At 24.1% G+C, this 19,119-nt stretch overlaps 1 protein-coding gene across 1 annotated transcript; it reads right to left on the bottom strand.

Moving 5' to 3' along the window:
- On the bottom strand, positions 1–16,841 carry LOC132921314 (UPF0193 protein EVG1 homolog). The gene is made up of 4 exons (XM_060984274.1): positions 16,683–16,841; positions 14,056–14,277; positions 13,796–13,939; positions 1–1,201 (listed from the first exon to the last, which is right to left on the bottom strand). Exons 1-4 carry the CDS (start codon positions 16,774–16,776, stop codon positions 963–965), a joined length of 699 nt encoding a protein of 232 aa, XP_060840257.1. The 5' UTR covers positions 16,777–16,841; the 3' UTR covers positions 1–962.
- Positions 16,842–19,119: the final 2,278 nt, after the last annotated feature.

Genomic DNA, 19,119 nt, shown 5'->3' on the forward strand with positions numbered 1-19,119 from the left:
TATAACAATATTACCTATGATTTTTCTTTGAAAAAAGAATTATTGTATATTTAATGTCATTGTTTACATTAAAAGTACACTTTGAAACTTAAAAATATGTATTGTCATGTAATTTACAGTACCTAGTTATTTAGGTAATTTATTATTCTGCAAATTCAAAAAATGTATGTATTATCTACATTGAGTTGTGTACTGTTTAACAGGGGTAATCTTTATAATTCATAGGAATTAAAATTCAAATAAATAAAATACTTTATAAAACCTAGGTGCTTTGAGAATATAAAACAATATTAAAATTGTTGTAAACATGTATTATTTACTTAATATTATTTGCATCTAAAGTAATTATACTACGTATTTAGTGATATAATTAGGTGTGCAATAAGAAATACGTGATTTATGAAGTTTCACCGAGAATACTAGAAAACATAATGATTAAATTCAGATCGATAGATAATTAAAATACATTATTTTACCATTAATTGCTACCTCAAAAATTATATTAAAAGTAATTAATTTGTCGTGGAGATATCATAATAATATGCAATATTCTATTTAGTGCGGTAGTTATAAAGACCTATGTGTTTGTATATATATATATATATATATATATTTATATGTGTGTGTGTGTGTGTGTGTGTGTGTGTGTGTGTGTGTGTGTGTGTGTGTGTGTGTTTGTGTGTGTGTGTGTGTGTGTGTGTGTGTGTGTGTGTAAAAGTATATGTTTATTTCAGGTCAAAATTTACATACATGTTAAAATGAACGCAACGAAATAGATTTACATTTTTGTGCACTCTTTCAATTTATATTTAAATTTAAAATTTTTACAGACGTATACTATACGGACAATGTCATATTATTGTTAGTTTCTAGCTCGATGCTGGAAAATTTATTGAATTAAATGATATAATTTTATTAAAACTTTTTTTGTTTAGAAATAGAGAATTAAATTCATACATAATTTAAATGATAGATAACGATCCCGGTAGTGTTTTTGGTAATCCCAATGGTATTCGATATTTATTCGCAATGCCCTGCACGTCTGCTTGCCTATAACTACAGGCATTTTTACTGACAAACACTTCCAGTTTTTTGATTCGGTCACAAATCTCATGAATTATAGAGGCATTGTACTTGGACCCTTGTCCCAAATCCTCCATGTCTGATAGAAACTTTTCACGATCTTCAATTTCTAATATCACTGCAAAATCATAATTTTTCAAATTTTATTAAATTTTATATATAACTATATACATTTGTATAATATTATTATTATAAATTAAATAAATATCAGAAAACAGTAAAAAAAAATAATATAATAATATAATATCAACATTTTATGAAATTATCAAGCATGCATTATAGCACTATAGCAGTGCATCATTTTCATGTGAAATATTTGCCGTTCCAGCATTATATAGGATATAATACAATTTAGCATAAAACTCCTTGTTGTTTACAATACGATTACCAAATTTATTGGCACATTACATAATTTATATACAAGAATTAAAAAGAAAACTTTCTCACTTATGAGTATAAAACATTATATTATGATGTTGTCATTTTCCATGTTAAAGAATTCTGAATTATTTTATGTAATAAACATTAATTTAAATAATTAAAATAATACAAAGTGCATAGAATAAGATTAAAAAATAATTCAATGTAATGGTAATATGCACTAAAACGGTTATGCCTTGAACCTAGTATCCTGTTTCCAATTTATCTTCAATACAATTGTAAAGATGCAGTATATTAGCAATTTTAATATTGATTGAAAAAAAATTATACTTAATTATATATTTTAAACTTTTTTAATAGTTTGTAATTTTATAAAATTATGCTTAATTTAATTAGTCGACAAGTCAACATTTCTATTCAAATTTTCGGTTTGAATTTAGCAACATCACATAAAATATTTCATACTTAATCTTGTTGCTAAAATAGTATTATATGATCAACGGGTTTTACCGATTAAAAATGATTTTAATATTTTAACAAAATACATAATAGTAAGTAAAATGTCTTGAAATGTCTTTAGTAAATGACAAAAAAACTATATACCAATACACGCTTTATGTCGTATTTATTTCTTCATCATAAAAATAGTATAGTGCATCACAACGTTTTCCAAAATTAAATTTTATTACATTTCAAAACGATTTATCTTTATCTGTTCAAATAATATGTATCAGAAACTGGATTCTATGAAGTGTTACGGATGCAATTATTAGATTTCAGATTTTTAAATCATATAATATACATCTGAATGCTATTAGTTTGAATAGTTCACGTTTATTTACACAGATGTTTATTTATTAACAAAAAAACGTTTTAAAACTATTGAAATCCTAATTCTAAATATTTCTATTACCATACAATAAATGATAATTTGGTACTATCTCTATATTTATACTGTACGACTAACACACATTTATAAATGTATGAAAATTCTTCTTTTTTAAAAGTGATTTTAAATGCATAATAATATCAATTTAAACAATAACAATATAAACTATATTAAGAGTAGAAAAACATGAATTTTTATGAAAGAAACCATCCATAGTGACACTTTCAACTTACTTAAATACGCATGTTAATTACACAAAAGATTTTAACACTACCTACACTTTAGTCGCCTTGAAAGATTACTGGGTGAACAGTATTAGCTAAATTTTTAATAAAGTTTTTACGAGAAGTTAGCCTATCATGAAATCTTTTATAACAATGCTCAGCTTCTTCATTTTATGCTTTTTAGATTTAGATCTTTATGAAGTGTATAATTTTATAATTATGGTAGACATTTGTTTCTTTAAAGAAATTACATTCATTTTGAAAGGTTTGGATTTTAATTAAATTTGCGTTTTTGAATTTTCCCAGAGTTAGCCAGATAGATTTTAATAGTGATTTATACATAAGTAGTTTTATATTTAGATAGAAGTATTTATTATTACATACATTTAAAAGTTTCCATAATTTTCAGTTGATTAAAAGGTCTCTTACGAAAAACATTTAAGGAAACTGGAAAAGTATTAAAAATAAGGAAACTCATTGTGTGACCTAGCAGGTAAAAAAAAATACATATGTTAGTTCCTACACGATAAAATAAGGTATATATTATGTCAGTTCTTACAATATATATATTATGATTTATAATTATTCAATAATTGTATAAATACTATAATTTATAAGTTATCAATCTGATGATATTGTCATACATTTTAATATGATAAAAAAATAAAAATAAAATTATATCGTATGTGGTTTATTTTGGAAACTTATAAATATTTAATATAATCGTATTGGTTAATTTTTTTGTTAAGTACTTTACAATGTTTTTCATTTATAAAATTTTCTTTTTTGACATATATTTGGCTTATTTTTGTTTTTGTGTGACTTGGTATTTGTAATTCTTATTTTTATGTATCTTTACTTGAAAAATGTAAATGAAGTGTATTATATTTTTATTTTTTTACGATAGTATCATCAGTTTGATAACTTACTTATATTATATAAAATAAAGTTTATTCTTTTCACAATACGTACCTGCCTTGCCGAGTAGGAACTAACATAAGTACCTTTTTTTACTGTGTAGGAACTTACACGTGATGTATGTAGAAATTAAGGTATGTAATTTTTTACCTATTATTCTTGTATATAGGAACTTACGATTTCCCAAACTATTTATATGAGTACGTACAATGTACATAGCGTACAAAATATATTTTTAAAAACTGGCTATGATAAAATGTTGTAATTTATTTTACAAAAATAACAATAAATGCATATTAAACCAAAATAATATTTTTTATCAAATTTTGTATAAATTTACTGATAAGTTCACATTATTATTATTATTTTATAGCCGACGGTTAGATCATAAGAGGTATATACATTTTTTTGCTCTACTTTTTTATTAATGTACACATCTCAATGATGAACCTCATTGATCTATTGGTCACAAGTACTATAATAATTAGTCGTTTATGGTTTTTTTTTATTTTTACTTAATTATTGGTTAAACAGACGGATAAAATTATAATACGTTAGAAGAACAAATTCTCTTAAAAGTATCCGATGCATTTATTTAATTAACTACTTGATATTAGAAGGAAAACCGTGATTGGAACACGTCCAAAATCGTTTGAAATTCATTACTATACTGGAATCGAATACGGAATAATACATTTATTTTACTAATGACCTATACACACTGAACGTGTGAACGTGCGTATGTACAACATACGCGTATATAATATATATACGTATGTGATATTATACACCTAGTTTTAAAGTGAGAAAAATTGAAAATCCAACAATAATTTTAAATCGAAAACGAACGATACACCACGTCTGCAGGCAAAAACGACAACCGAATCAGGCGTGTATTATATTATTTTGGAGCAACGGTTACCTATACATTATATGCTGTAATAGTATACTATTTACCCACGACCCACACCTAATAATAAGCAACACTTTGCGTTCGCAAGTATTGTGATAGGTACGCTCAAAGTACAATACTATACACTATTACATTATATAACAGACATAATATATTTTGTACAAACCGATTTTGTACGCGTTTGTATTACAGTGTTTTCGACATGTTATTCGCAAGTTGTATTTTTTAAAAGCTTAAGATTTATTTTATTTTCAGAAAACAATGTCACACGTATATGCCATTATAATATATATTGTAGGTATATTTGATAAATTATATATTCTAACATTGACTAACAATTGCTTAAGTACGACAGAAGAACAAAATAAATTTGATTTAAGCCTTCCGCGAAGAGCGTATGTTTTACGACAAGATTATTTAAATCTACTCTAACCTGAATCGTTGTATTATACAAAAGACCACGATATATTTAGTAACTAGTTACTCGTTATCTACTAAATAAAATTTAGGGTAAATCGTCTCATTAATCTCTCACCAACATTCGCGTCTATATATAATATTATATACGCCATCATTACCGATACTATTCCATTCGAACGATACCACAATAGCACTTTATCATATTATTTTAACAATGTTCTGATTATATTTTGGTTGATACGGAATTGTTTCCTGTTTAAAATAAAGTATACAAATTTCCAATTGGTTCCCGATATATATATATTACTTATTAATTATTATCATAAAACTGTATAGTAGCTTTCGTCGGCATAATTTTATCAATTTCGTTTGTTTTATTATTATTTTTGTATAATCAAACAATTTACTTTTTAAAAAATATTTTGAATTTAGACCGAATAAAACTACTAACCAAGTCAGTATAACTTATGTTTACTATTAACGCAATACAACTTATCTACCTACACTGCTTTAAACAAAGGAAAAAAGTGTACAGCAATATATTTAGATATGACTAAGGCTTTCGACAATATACACAATGTACAATGGTCAAGATACATTATTGTTTATAAAATGTAGTACATAGTCACATATACAATAGAAATATCTGGGTCAGCTTTGTTTCTTTTCGAATCTTCTTATTTATAAAATAAAGAAACAAATGATCAAAACAAATGATATAATTTCTTGTGAACAAATAACTAATTACAGTGTTCTACAAGGTACAACGCTATCTCTAATATTTTTCATTATAAAATAAAACGATATTAAATTACTTGACCTAAAAATCCATATAATACGTTACGCTGATGATACTGTCTTAATATTTATTGGTCGTTCTTTGAATTAAATAGTTAGTAATACTGAGGATGACTTGTAACACATTGATAAATGGCTTAGCGATAACAATATATTTTTAAACTTCAACAATTCTGTCATTTTACTTTACTCACTGTCTTAATAATATTTTAAACTATAAATAATAACATACAAATCTACAAAAATAATTGTATGACAATTATATTGTAAGCCTATGCATTGTAAGCTGGTTATTATCATAAAAATATTCTGACTTTACTCTCGACTTTTTTTTTATTATTAATAACGATTTAAAAAGAACCCAGTTGTATACATTTTTAAGCTTTTTGCCCGAATGAAAATGTTTAAATTAAAAAAAAATAAATCTAAAATTGCAATTGTTTATAAATAGACCAAAAAGAGTTAAAATATTTTAAAAATTATAAAATTTAAAATTTGATGAAAATTTCAAGTTTTTACTGTTATTCATTTTTTAATTTTGACAAAATAAAAAAATCAATTTTAACAAAATACTAGTTTAGAGTGAAAATTTACGTTTTTTCTTATTTTTTTTTCGATTTATGTTTCCTTTATTTGTATACACCTCCTCTTCAAAAGTATAAACTATACTAATCAAATGTACTACCAAAAACTATCCCCAAAGTTAAAAATTGAAGCTTTTTATTGTCCTAAAATGTAATGAATACAGACAAAAAAAAAACACACATCATAGTAAAATCAATACATTCATCGCTTTTTACTCTGTATTATATCAAAACATTGAATATGCTTACTCCTATTTTTTTACTTTGATAATGAATTAAGTCAAATTTTGAATTATGTAGATTTTTATGTTTTATAACGATACAAACTTCTATTTTTCAAATGAGAACCAACCTTATTGACTGTAAATTATTAATCATATAATTATTTTTAAAAAATATTGATATATCTAAATCAAAATTCGAATGAGTAGATTCCGAATTATAAATGGTTTTGACAAGAATATATTTAAATAAAAACCAAGAATATATAATTTTATACTTGGGAAATTTTTACAAATTATAAAATAAAGATAGATTGATATAAAACTACTAAAATATTCAAATCAACATTGCCTCGTATCCTTCAAATTTTAACCATTTATTATCTTGAACCTATTATAATTCTATTATAATTTTAGCATGTAGTTAAATAATATAAAAACAATAATAATTTTTAAGTTTGATTTTGATACATAAATATTTTCTAAAAATTCATTAGTTTCACAGTAAAAAGAAAATAATTTTAATTTAAATAAAAGGAGTTTGTATCGTCGTTTGACATTTATTGAACAGTATAAAAATCTAAACAACTAAAAATATAGTCCTTACATATTATAATATATAGTTAAACGAATTTTTAAAATCAAAATTTTCAAAAAGACATTAATCAGTATGGCAATGATCACGGTACAGATTGTCGTCAACGATAAATTGATATCATCCCCATCGTGTTAAATCAATGAAAGAAAAAAAATGTAAGCCAAAGTTTGGTTCCAAAATTATTGGATCATAAAATTAGCCGTAGTTCATTAAGTGTGCGAAGAGTTTAAATATTATGTTCAAATTTGAAGTTTAAGTATTTCGGACTTTATTATATAGAATATGAATCATACTTTTATCTTTTAATTTTTACTCAGTTTTGAAATTTTCTATTGACTTTTATCATAGGCGTCGATTTTGTGTATTTTTTAAAAACTTAATAACATTATACATCAGTATAAAAATAATAAAATATACTTTTAATTATGTAACGTAAAATGCTTTAATTGAAAATATTGATGTTTAAAATATATTGAATGTTATTATGGATAGGTAAATATTATTCATCCGCAATTAAAATTAATAGATAATATTTAGTGATGGGAAACAAATATTTTGGAGGATAATATCCTTTGCCACTTCACTCCGCTATTAATGCATAAACTTAAAATGACTATAAATTATAAGCTGAATTCAGTACCTATTTATTTATGTGTACAAAATATTATCATTTACACTAATATTGCGCAATGGAATAATATGAAGTTAATAACATATATTATATCACCCCACTCAGTTATGAGTTAACAATAAAAATGAAAAATCTAAAAAAATCACTTTGCGTAGGTTATTCTTTAGTATTCAGTCGATAATCCAACGTAACCTTTCAACAAAATCCGTAGACAACGGGAAAAGTTTATTATATCTATAATATATTTTATATTTGTATTGGTCTTACTCATACATGCAGAGATTCTTTTTTTTTAAATATTTTTCTTTGAATACTGCGTTTTTGAATAGGAATAGTACTCAAAAAGTTTCAAGTAGACTTAATACTATCGATTTAAATGTAATCTATTTGGTACTTTTGAATAGCCAATAAGTCATTTTAAAAGGTTTACATTATTTTATGATGAGAGTAAAAACTACGTTATAAAAAAACAAACGTTTAAAAATCAACACTATTTAAACCAAAACTACGGACTTTTCGAATGTGACTATTTATCAACTATTTGAGATTTTGAATTAAATATGGACAATAAAAACACAATACATTGATTTTCCATTTAACGTCGTTTTTTATTTTATTTTACTATTCCCGATTGATTGACATATTACGTCATGCATGATCCACATACTATATCACGAAATTATGAGAATAAGAGTATACTCGTATTGTACTCATATGTCTAAGCAGATAGAAATTAATGCGTTTTTGAGTTCAAATACGATAAAAATAAACCGATTAAGGGTGTACAACATGAGTTTTTTGAATAGAATATACCTACTATTGTATTTTATTAAAAACAAACGCAATATTTTATAAACGATATTCGTTCACTATATGGTAAGCGGATTACTGTTGATGATTAGTTATTATAAATGTATTATAATTTATAGTAAGTATAATTCAAACGGACTTTGACCTTTAATAAAGTAGTATTTTAATATTATTGTGTTATTTTATAGATCCTATCACAGACATTAACAAACGATACTACTTAGGTCTTAGGGCATGGCCGTTTTCGACTAAAATCGTAGATACTCTTCCCTTTTCGGCCCAAATAAAAATTGTAATATATACTTAACCTATTATAATTAATTATATTTTAAATAATTTACTTATAATATAGTTGTAGTTATTTTACAACATTTTAGACAACTCAAATTTTTAATAATTTTCTGTATGTATAACATAAAAACTTAAAGTAATATAAATTATATAATATTATTACTATTAAACTTTATGTTTTGGCCGAAAAGGGAAGGGTAAATTTTTTGTCAATAAAGGTCTCACCCACTACTGAATGTACCTGAAATGATTTATTCTAAGTATATTCGTATATAAAAAATAATAAAAGAAAATTTTTATTATTATTATATACGATATTTCTGTACCAAAAGGTAGGCAAATACTTTTATGTGAATTACCTTTTCAAATACATTGATTGACACGTCTTATATGGTGTTGACAAAATAAATAAAATCGATGAGAATAGTATAATAATATTAAATAAATATATATTTATATTTATGTTTATTATATAAGTAATTGAGAATCTATTATAATTGTTATAAAAATAAAAACTCTCGTCTAATAATATTTGCAAATATTATCACCATAAGATAGTAGAATATAAATTAAAAATGTATTGGATCATCAATATATATATAGATATATATATATTAGTGTATAAATAATTTAAGTTAAAAGATTAAATGCTCAATATTTTAGCCAACTGGTATGAAATTTTTCTGAAATACGCGATATAGTCATAAATATAATATGATAAACAAAAATTAATCTCATTATTTGCGTTCAAAAAATCTTACAATTAAATTTTATTGATTTTAATAATAGTTCAAATTTGAACACTCATAAAAACACAATATTACTATAATACATCTTAAAATTAAAATTAAAATTTTAAATTTATTATTACTATTTACAATTTACTATTGTTACGTATAAAACTTGAAAATATATTTCAATATTTTGGGATAACGAACTTTAAACTGCTAAATTCCAAAAGCCATTAATTAACTTATAATTAAATTGAGTTATATTAAAAATGCTACTAATTAATACTTAATTGTTTTAATCGCTTTTTTTTATTTCTCAATTATAAACTTAAGTTTTAAATTTATTTTTATAATAGCACCTAGATTACCTTCTATCTGAATGTGATTAAAAAAACAAAAACTATTTAAAATGTATACACTTTTCTAAATAAAAAATAAAATAAATTCACGTATTTCGATATGTTTTCGTTGACATATACACACGAATTGTGTAAATTTATTAGGTGCAATACGTACATCTAAAGGTGATCGCACGGTAAAATAATTGCCAACGTATAAATTAGTTGCCTTTGAACATGTAAAGTTAATTTTAAAAATAAACACTGTTTACATTTTAACTTGGATTTGAAATGAAATTCTTATGATTTATTGAACAAACTGTAGGTCTATCGTCAGTTACTATTGTTCATTAATAGTAACTGACAATGGTATAAAGCATTAGACATATTAATTTTATAATCGATAGTTTTACTTAATATATAATATATATTATATATAGCCAGATTTATAATATATTCATTCTTTTATAAACTAGAACTAAGTTCTAACTAAAACTAGTTTCTAAACATTTAATTTTAATCTGAAAATCAAAGAAAAAATATATATTTTCATACTGACATAGTTGTCATATTTATTTAAGGTTTGTTTCCACTCAAATACTTTATGAGATGCAACCACGTGTGTATTCACATTTTGCACCTTACGATTTATTTTTGTACCTATACAAACATATGATGTATAATTTTCTTTTCATGAATACAAAATTCGGTATTCAGTAAAATATAATAAAAACTATATTATGTATTCTATATTATAATGAAAACATAATGTATCTTAAAATATGTATTATTTGTTTATTTTTACACATTAAAACTAAAGTAGAACTCTTTAATCCCAAACACTGTTTACAATCACTCTAATTTCTAAGAAATTTTTTTACACGACATATTATAAACTTAAAATTATAATATTTTATTCACAGAACATTTGCAAAAACATATTATACAATTCGTTGGTACCAATAAATTAAAAATTATGATTAAATTAATAATTTGTATTTGTGTGAAATCCTATCCCATAACTATTTCATAAAATTAAAATTTGAAAAACATATTTTTCTTTTATGTTTCAATCATTTATTTGGCTCATTGGCGATAATCTTCGAAACATACTCGCGAAAAGGCGATAATGTAAACAATATACTATTGAAAATATTTATATGTTTTGTGTTTGTAAAATTGGCCGGTTAGTGGCATGACTGGATACAAAATAAGAGAAAACAAAATAATTTACGAATATTTTCAAAAAAATTGAATCCATAACCTAATTTGTTACTTTTTCACAAGTCTTCAAACTCATTTTAAAGCCTAGAAACAAATCGTAGTTTCTCATATCGTTAAATAATATTATATAACTGAAGGTGCATTAAAAATAAGGTGCCATAACTTGTCTCAGAAAATTAATGTGATAATAATATTCAGTGATCATAAAATAGTTCATATAGTAAAATTTAAAAATGTTATTTATACTTGTAACACAATACGTCAACGTATTATTCAATCTTCAAATCTTATTAAGTTATTAATTTATGTTAAATGTATTGTTTTATTTTTATTTTATAAGGTTTGAATTTTTCTACTGTTAGCATATTTTATCTAAAAAAAATAAAACTTAATCTAGCCTCAAGGAAACAAATGCACAATTACATCACTGACAACTGAGGTTAAATGTCAAGTAATAAGAAAGGAAGTTTTAAATAAAGCATTGACTCTTTTTAGTTACAGTAAATTGTATACTTCTACTCATTCTAAATTTTTCAGGCAATAAACATGTAATATGTAAACGAAATCCTAATTTTCAGACTTTGTATACTATCTTTATATTTAATTATTTAGCATTACGCACTAGAAGAGGTAGATGATTCTTATTATCTTCTAGGATTTTCTTTTTTTTTTATATTAATTGTATTTAAATTAATTAATATTTGTTGAGTTCGTTAATTTCCCGTTTATATATATCATATAAGTCATTACAATGTATTGATGTGAAGTAAAACAAATACATGAATAGGTACCTAATCGTTGGTTCTCGAGAAACAAAAAGCTTACTGCATAAAGTGCAGTAGAGCTCAAAAGTTAATATCATTACTTTACGTACAATTTTTTTTTTGTCTTCATACGTATTATCTTAATACTTAAAATAGAATATTGAAACGATCAGAAAAATATATTATAATCTTAGATCATATACAATATGTTGTACAATACAATTGTATATAATCTAAAATTATATCCGCATTTATTATTTCGTAATTATTATTCCGCAATATTTTGCGGAAATCTCTTCGATAAAAATTATTTTAACGTCTTGTGTCTTGCGTGTTTGTTTGACACAGGTTACTGGGTTACTGTATAGTTAATGTATAAAATAAGGAATTAATGCAATTACTGTCAAAGTGGTTTTAAAAATTATAATTTCTATTAATGAAATTAACAATGGGTCTCTTGAACAATAAAAAATCTAATTTATTTAATTTATATTACTCTAATTATTACACGTATTAATAATAAATATCTGTTATTTATAATTATTTTTTAATTTTCTTTGAAAATAGTACATTTTCGATCATAAGTATATTGACGAAACAAGAATATCTTTTTAGAACACCATATGTATAATAAAATATATTTTGTGTTTTATTTAACCCAAATCTGGCATAGGTACACTAATTTATTATGCATAAAAAAATATGTATATTTATTTATTTATATGATGCATTTAAGTATTTTAGTATTATACTATCAATGGACAAATTTAAAAATAACAGATTTTAAACACGGAATTTTTAAAACCCTTAATCTCAATAACGAAACCTTCTAATACATCTGTTGTGATAGTTATTATTTATCTTTAACTCAAACTTTGTTTTTTTAGGTATTAAAACAATAAATATTAATCAAAATAAAAACTTTGTAACATTGAAGAACAATAGATGGTTTTCATATTTTTCGAGTAAGTAAACATGCAAACTCACTTATACACTAATTCAAATACCGTCTTTTTAGTTATGTATATTTCGATATAGTAATCATACTCAATTGTACTGCTAAGGAGGTTTAGTTTTAATGGAACCATAAATACAATTTTTATTTTACGTGTGTTGTTTTCAGTACTTTTTTTTTTTTTGTGGAAAAGCAAGTACGACTTGATGGTGAATGTTCTACCAATTTATTTAACATTCAATGTACTTCTTATAAATTAGTTAATATTTATGATTTTTTGTAAAATGAAAGTGTGAATTTACGATGGTTAAAAATTAAAACAATTAAATAAAAACTGATATAATATACTATTTGAAATAATAAAAACTTCGTGTACGGTAGGTATGTCCACAATGCACTCCGAAACTACTTAACCGATTTCGAGTAAATTATGATCAATGCGTGTGATTTGGTCTCCATCATAAGATAGGATAATTTTTGTCCGATTAATAACCTCATATTTCTACCTTTTTATTATGTTTAGCGCTGTTTGATTATTTTTAACGAATGATAAATAATCGCGGTTAATCGATTGAAAAATGCAACGCTGGGCGGGAAAGTTATATAAAGACGATATGTCGGAAATATCATTCAAACACCAAAAATATTATTTATCCTTACACTAAATGTTAGCATTAGGCAACTAAATTTAATACAGTTGAATTTTGTACAGGCAACGAAGTGCACGGGGTTTAAATATTAAAGGTATTATATATTGTATATAAATATTAAAAATCTGAATGTTACTGAAACCATATAAATGTTTGATCTGTACAATTGACTATGACAACAATAATCAAGTTAAATATAAGTATCTATTATCATCTGGCATAGAGTACAAAGAAAAAGGAAAATTAATTTGATATATTATATTATAAATTCAATTCTATGGATATAATTTTTATAGGCACCTTATTATTGAATTTTAACTTAATACTATATGTATTTATTTTAATAAACCTTAAATTATTAAACTATTTTACCTGAGTTAATAAGTTCTTCATCGGTACATTCATTAGTAGTTTTCGGGGTATTGGGAACTTTAACTACAGCTACCGGATCCAATTTAGTCACTTTGCCGTAAGCCATAATACTCTGCAGTTTTTCTTTTTCTCCGTTGTAATTTTCTAGCAATAATGTTTATACTTAATTATTTATAATACCTAAAACTTGTAATTTGATTACAATTTAGTAGTACAACCATATATGGCGTACTATTTTTGTATAGATATTTTGCGTTTACTTTGTTTTGAGCTCGGTTTGTAGGCTTCTGGTTCATACGCTCCTGACTCGATGATATTCTTCAACGTTCGCGGTCTGGTCGACCGATACCGCTTGATGGGATTTGCAGACACTGCGGACACTGGACGGTTAGATATCGTTGACGGCGAATCACCGCCGGATCTTAGCCAACCCTGTAAAGATTTTCTTTGTAATGTCGTTAAGCGGCTCTCCTTTATCAACTCTGCAAACAGCGTTAAACGGAATAATTTTAATTATATATTATTACTATTGTTACTGTGAAGTGTTTAATAAAATGCTATGTGGTTTTATAAAATAGGTCAAATCTGATGATCTTGGTCCAAAAAAATAATGTGCTTTGAAAAATTATTATTATGGCAATCCAGAATTTCAAAAAATCAAAGCCTAATTTGGGAGTTCAGCAATTATTAAAGTAATACATTTTTCATATACTGTAATATAATTTATGTAGTTTTATTATAAATTTATAAATAATATGTATACAAATTATCTGGTACTAGGTAGTCAACTATTTAAACAATAAAAATGTATATTATGGACTTAGATTATGTTATAAAAATTTTATATTGAAGAAGATATAATGTTGAAGTCACTGACGGTTCAATACGTACCTATAGGTGTAAAAGCACACTTATAATTATTTGCTTTCGATATAGAATGTATAGTAAAATGTTCAAAAGATATGTCTCTTACGTGCAAAAAACTTTTTTTATAGTATAAAAAATGCTTTGATTTTAAGGGTGGTTTCTGGTATCAATTTGGATCTAGTTAATACTTTTGGAGGGAATGGTTGAGAGTATAAAAATACCATGTACTTATCAAAATAGTCATAAATATTAAATTTCATACAAGATACAAAAAGTTAAACTGTTTTCGTTCAGAATTGTTTTAATCGCATAAAATAATTTATCATTGAAATTAAAATTAACTCACCTATTATAGTGACCTACTAAATGACAAGGTATATTCAACGTCTACAACTATATATCATAATAGCTGTTACTCACTTGGACGAATTTTATATTTTAATATATGTTACAAATTTTATAATTACGCACTTTTTATCCCATGTTTTATTATTTTATATACCTAGATAAACAGGTAAAAAACGTATAATATACAAATGTAAATGTTATTTAAGTGTATATATCACACATAAAATGTATATATTATTTTGTAATATTTGTTTGAACTAAATTTTTCTACGTAATAAGAATCCTAATCACGTTTTTGCACTATTCTTTTTAAAATCCTTTGTTTAATATAAACAATATTGAATATTGATTAATAGTATTGTAAGCTAACAAAGTTTATTTTCCTAAAGAAAGAAAATAGGGCATTCTGCATATAAGTACAGTTAGTACCTATCTGCCTTATTTATTTAACTTTTAGATTTATAAAGGTAAAAGGTAATTATAAGGGTATATTAAAGGTATTTATAAAGTAATGAGTAATGATATACGAGTAGTATAAAATTAGAACCTTGCAAACGTTTCATAAAAGTATACCATCTATATTATAAATATTTTGTTCAATATTAATAAATATGTTATTTTTGAATATAAAATTTTGTGAATTTCAGTCCACACTACTTATTATAATATATTTTTTTTTATTATTAAAATAAATGTACTAGATAAATTATAATTATTATTATGTACAAATCTATAATATTATAATCTATACATTTTTATTTATTATATACAAATAGTGTAACACAGAAAATCTGATTAGACGATAATTTCCGCAATAGTATAGGAAGTAACCTACACATTTTTATTTTTGTAGGAACGACCCTTTCTGGTCTATTGAACCTTTATTCGTTAGATATACACAGTAGCTTGGTATACCTACAAGAAAAACAACTAAACAAATATATCGAAAGTAAAATAATTATTTTACGTTAGATGTTGATTTTATACGACCTTGTATATTGTTTCCTCTTGAAGACCAAACAGATTTTTTACAATAAGAAAACGTTGCCCGTTAATTTTAAATTGCACGTTAGATTCATTCAAAAAGTCAACCCTAAACAATTCTTTAGAATTTTTCCAAATGTTAAATGTTTTATTCGTTTATAAGTTGTTTATAAAAAAAAAAATTATGAAATTGTATTTAAAATTTCTCACCTGAAATAAATTATAATATTATATAAATTATATTTTTAATAAAATGTTTCTATTTGTAACTGTAAAAGCATTTTTAATAGTATGATTTTTTTTCTATTCTTAATTCACTATATAATTGTTACAATAATAAATTGAATTTGCCAGGTTAAAATTTAAAATTACGATATACCAGAAGCAACTATATAATATTATTACCTATTCACTAAGTATGTGAAACAAAAATACAATACACGTAACTATGTTTAAGTAAAAAGTTCTTTCAATTTTACAAAAGGAATATAGCCATTTTTATATAATATATTATGATTCAATACTTTTATAATAATAAACAAAATCGACATTTTATGAAATTAATACAATTATCTATACAGTTATAGCAAAAAGGTAGCTTTTTTATCGCATTATACTCAATTTTAGGCTATTGATCACCATTTATTAAGTTTAATATACTATTTACTAATAATTTATGATATCATACCGTTCAAAAATTTCCGAGTTTCCGAGCTGTATTCGGATGGTCTAGATGCATTAAAGATTCCACCTTGATTGCAAATTTTTGTCCGGTACGCCATTTTAATCTTCTTATGATAATAATGATTGTGCGATATAAACAAACTTTTAAACCACAATAAAATAAGTAATGTGTATTAATCTCTTTAAGAATATTATATCAATGAAACAGTCAATTTTACGGTACATAGTTTACCATGGTTACTGACACAATCGACTTGGTAGTCACTAGGTAGGTACACAATACAATAAGACAGTAAACATAAAAATATTATTTACATGACTTATTATAAGGTTATGTTAAGTTAGAATGATTTGTATTGTATAAGTGGTTCACAAATTATTTCACAAAAATTATGATAGTATAAAATATTTTTAAAAAAAAATTTTCGTAGATTTTTACGACACAACTTTCTAACAAAATGAAACTTTATACTAAAACATATTATTCAGGAATTAATGTAACTATATTGTTAACTTTCATCGACTTGTAAAATAGGTTACATCTAAGACAATATATATTATTTAAAATAAAACGTAACATACTGTAGGTAAAACATTAAAAAAGGTACCTACCATATATGTTATAATATATTGTATTACCAAAAGTATTGAAAGTCTAAGTAAGGTGCATATTTTATTCATTGATTGAAACTATTTATTAACTATAAAATAGTAGGTATTTAATAAATTACGTGAAAAAATAAAATTATATGCCATAGTATTTAATTATTATCCTAGAAGCTTAGAAAAAATCCAACATTTTAAATAATAACATCTGAGCCATCTTGCGGTGAAATATCAAACTATTAGGTTTTAGTGAGCTCCGAATATTTAGCATATAGAGAGAGCTCGATATTGTGCGATGAAGAATATCACCTTTTCCGGAAACAATAATATTAAATAATATACATACTTTAATAAAATATAACGAATTTGTATGGTTCATAATAAACATTTGAACATATTTTTAAGTTGAAGTTATGTTTCATTTAATGTTGTTTTTAATATTTCTTTTAACGTTATATTTCGTTTATAATAAATAAATAATACACATTTTCATTTCCGATTTTAAACATTTTTTTCCAAGTATACATTTTTTTATAACATTTACAAGCCCCAAAAAGATTTAAATATATATATATATCCAACTAGATGAGTTCAAACTAGATTGTACCTAATAAATTTTATATGGAGAATCTATGAACCGAAAAACTTCCTGAACAATCTCAAAGATATCCGGATGTTGATTGGCAAATCTCAACCGTAAATAGTAATCCGACAACCGACTAGTCTCTTTTATAGGGGTACCTATGAGAATGAGATAAAATATTCTGGGAGTAAAACTATTTATTATTAGTCGGAAAAGTTTTGTGATAATTTAAAGATTGATACCAACCTAGCAACGTTAAGCCTTTCTCAAAAATAATACATAACATCATTAAATGTGATCCTGTTAGTAAAATAAAAATATAGATTTTCGTATTACACAATAATCAATATTACGCGTAAATACAATATTCATTTAAAAATTGTTACAAACTAAATTTAGATGAAATATTTATTTTAATTTCATTGGACCTCAAATTAAAACTAAAATAAATTATGTATTATAGTCCACCCCATAAATTATATGAAGTTTAAATTAATATTATCTTACTAGTTTCTTAATAACAAGTGTATTCACGAAACAAACAAGTTAAAACCATAAAAATTTAAAAGCATATTATAATATTTAAGCCGAATTATATCATTTGCTCTTTGGAATCAGAGAGATTATCTCATGATAATCCTTAGGTCGATATTGTGCGTGAAAAGTTTCAGACACGTATCTCCCTTAAAACTTTTGTACGTGTCCCTGTATATTAGAAGATATAGGTATATTACTACTATTTCTCATTAAATGGTTATATCCAAGGTCAGTTGGCATTTAAAATTATAGGAACTCATATTTATTTACAGCCTGTAAATACGAAAAGAGATTAATAAGTCTTCAACAGACTATAAAATCAGTCTACTAACTTCGTGCTGCGTAATCCTTTTATTTTGAACACGCAAACAATTGTAAAATTTAACAGCTTCTTTATACCGTATTGTTATAAAATCACATTTATTAATTGCTAGTATAATTTTTAACTATGAATCAAAAAAAAATTATTTACAAAATAATTAATGTTTAATAAACCGTTATTGTGATTAGTATGAACTTGTGTAAATAACAAATAAATAAGAAATGTAATAACATTTAGCTGTATTCATTTAAATATTTAAACGAATGACAAATCGTTTGAATCAATCTAAATTGAATACAAGTATTATAGGTACAACAATATACAACTATTGTTATACTATTATAAAATGTATTGTGTATTGTAATATCATTATAATGAACTATGTGACTTGAC

Source organism: Rhopalosiphum padi, chromosome 2 (assembly GCF_020882245.1).
Source record: "Rhopalosiphum padi isolate XX-2018 chromosome 2, ASM2088224v1, whole genome shotgun sequence".
NCBI lineage: Eukaryota > Metazoa > Arthropoda > Insecta > Hemiptera > Aphididae > Rhopalosiphum > Rhopalosiphum padi.

Coding starts and splice junctions, on each gene's coding strand:
- LOC132921314 (XM_060984274.1), bottom strand. CDS start 16,776: ATGGCGTACCGGACAAAAATTTGCAATCAAGGTGGAATCTTTAATGCA. Junction 14,278..16,682: donor AACTCGGAAATTTTTGAACG/GTATGATATCAT, acceptor CGCTGTTTGCAG/AGTTGATAAAGGAGAGCCGC. Junction 13,940..14,055: donor CAAACCGAGCTCAAAACAAA/GTAAACGCAAAA, acceptor CATTATTGCTAG/AAAATTACAACGGAGAAAAA.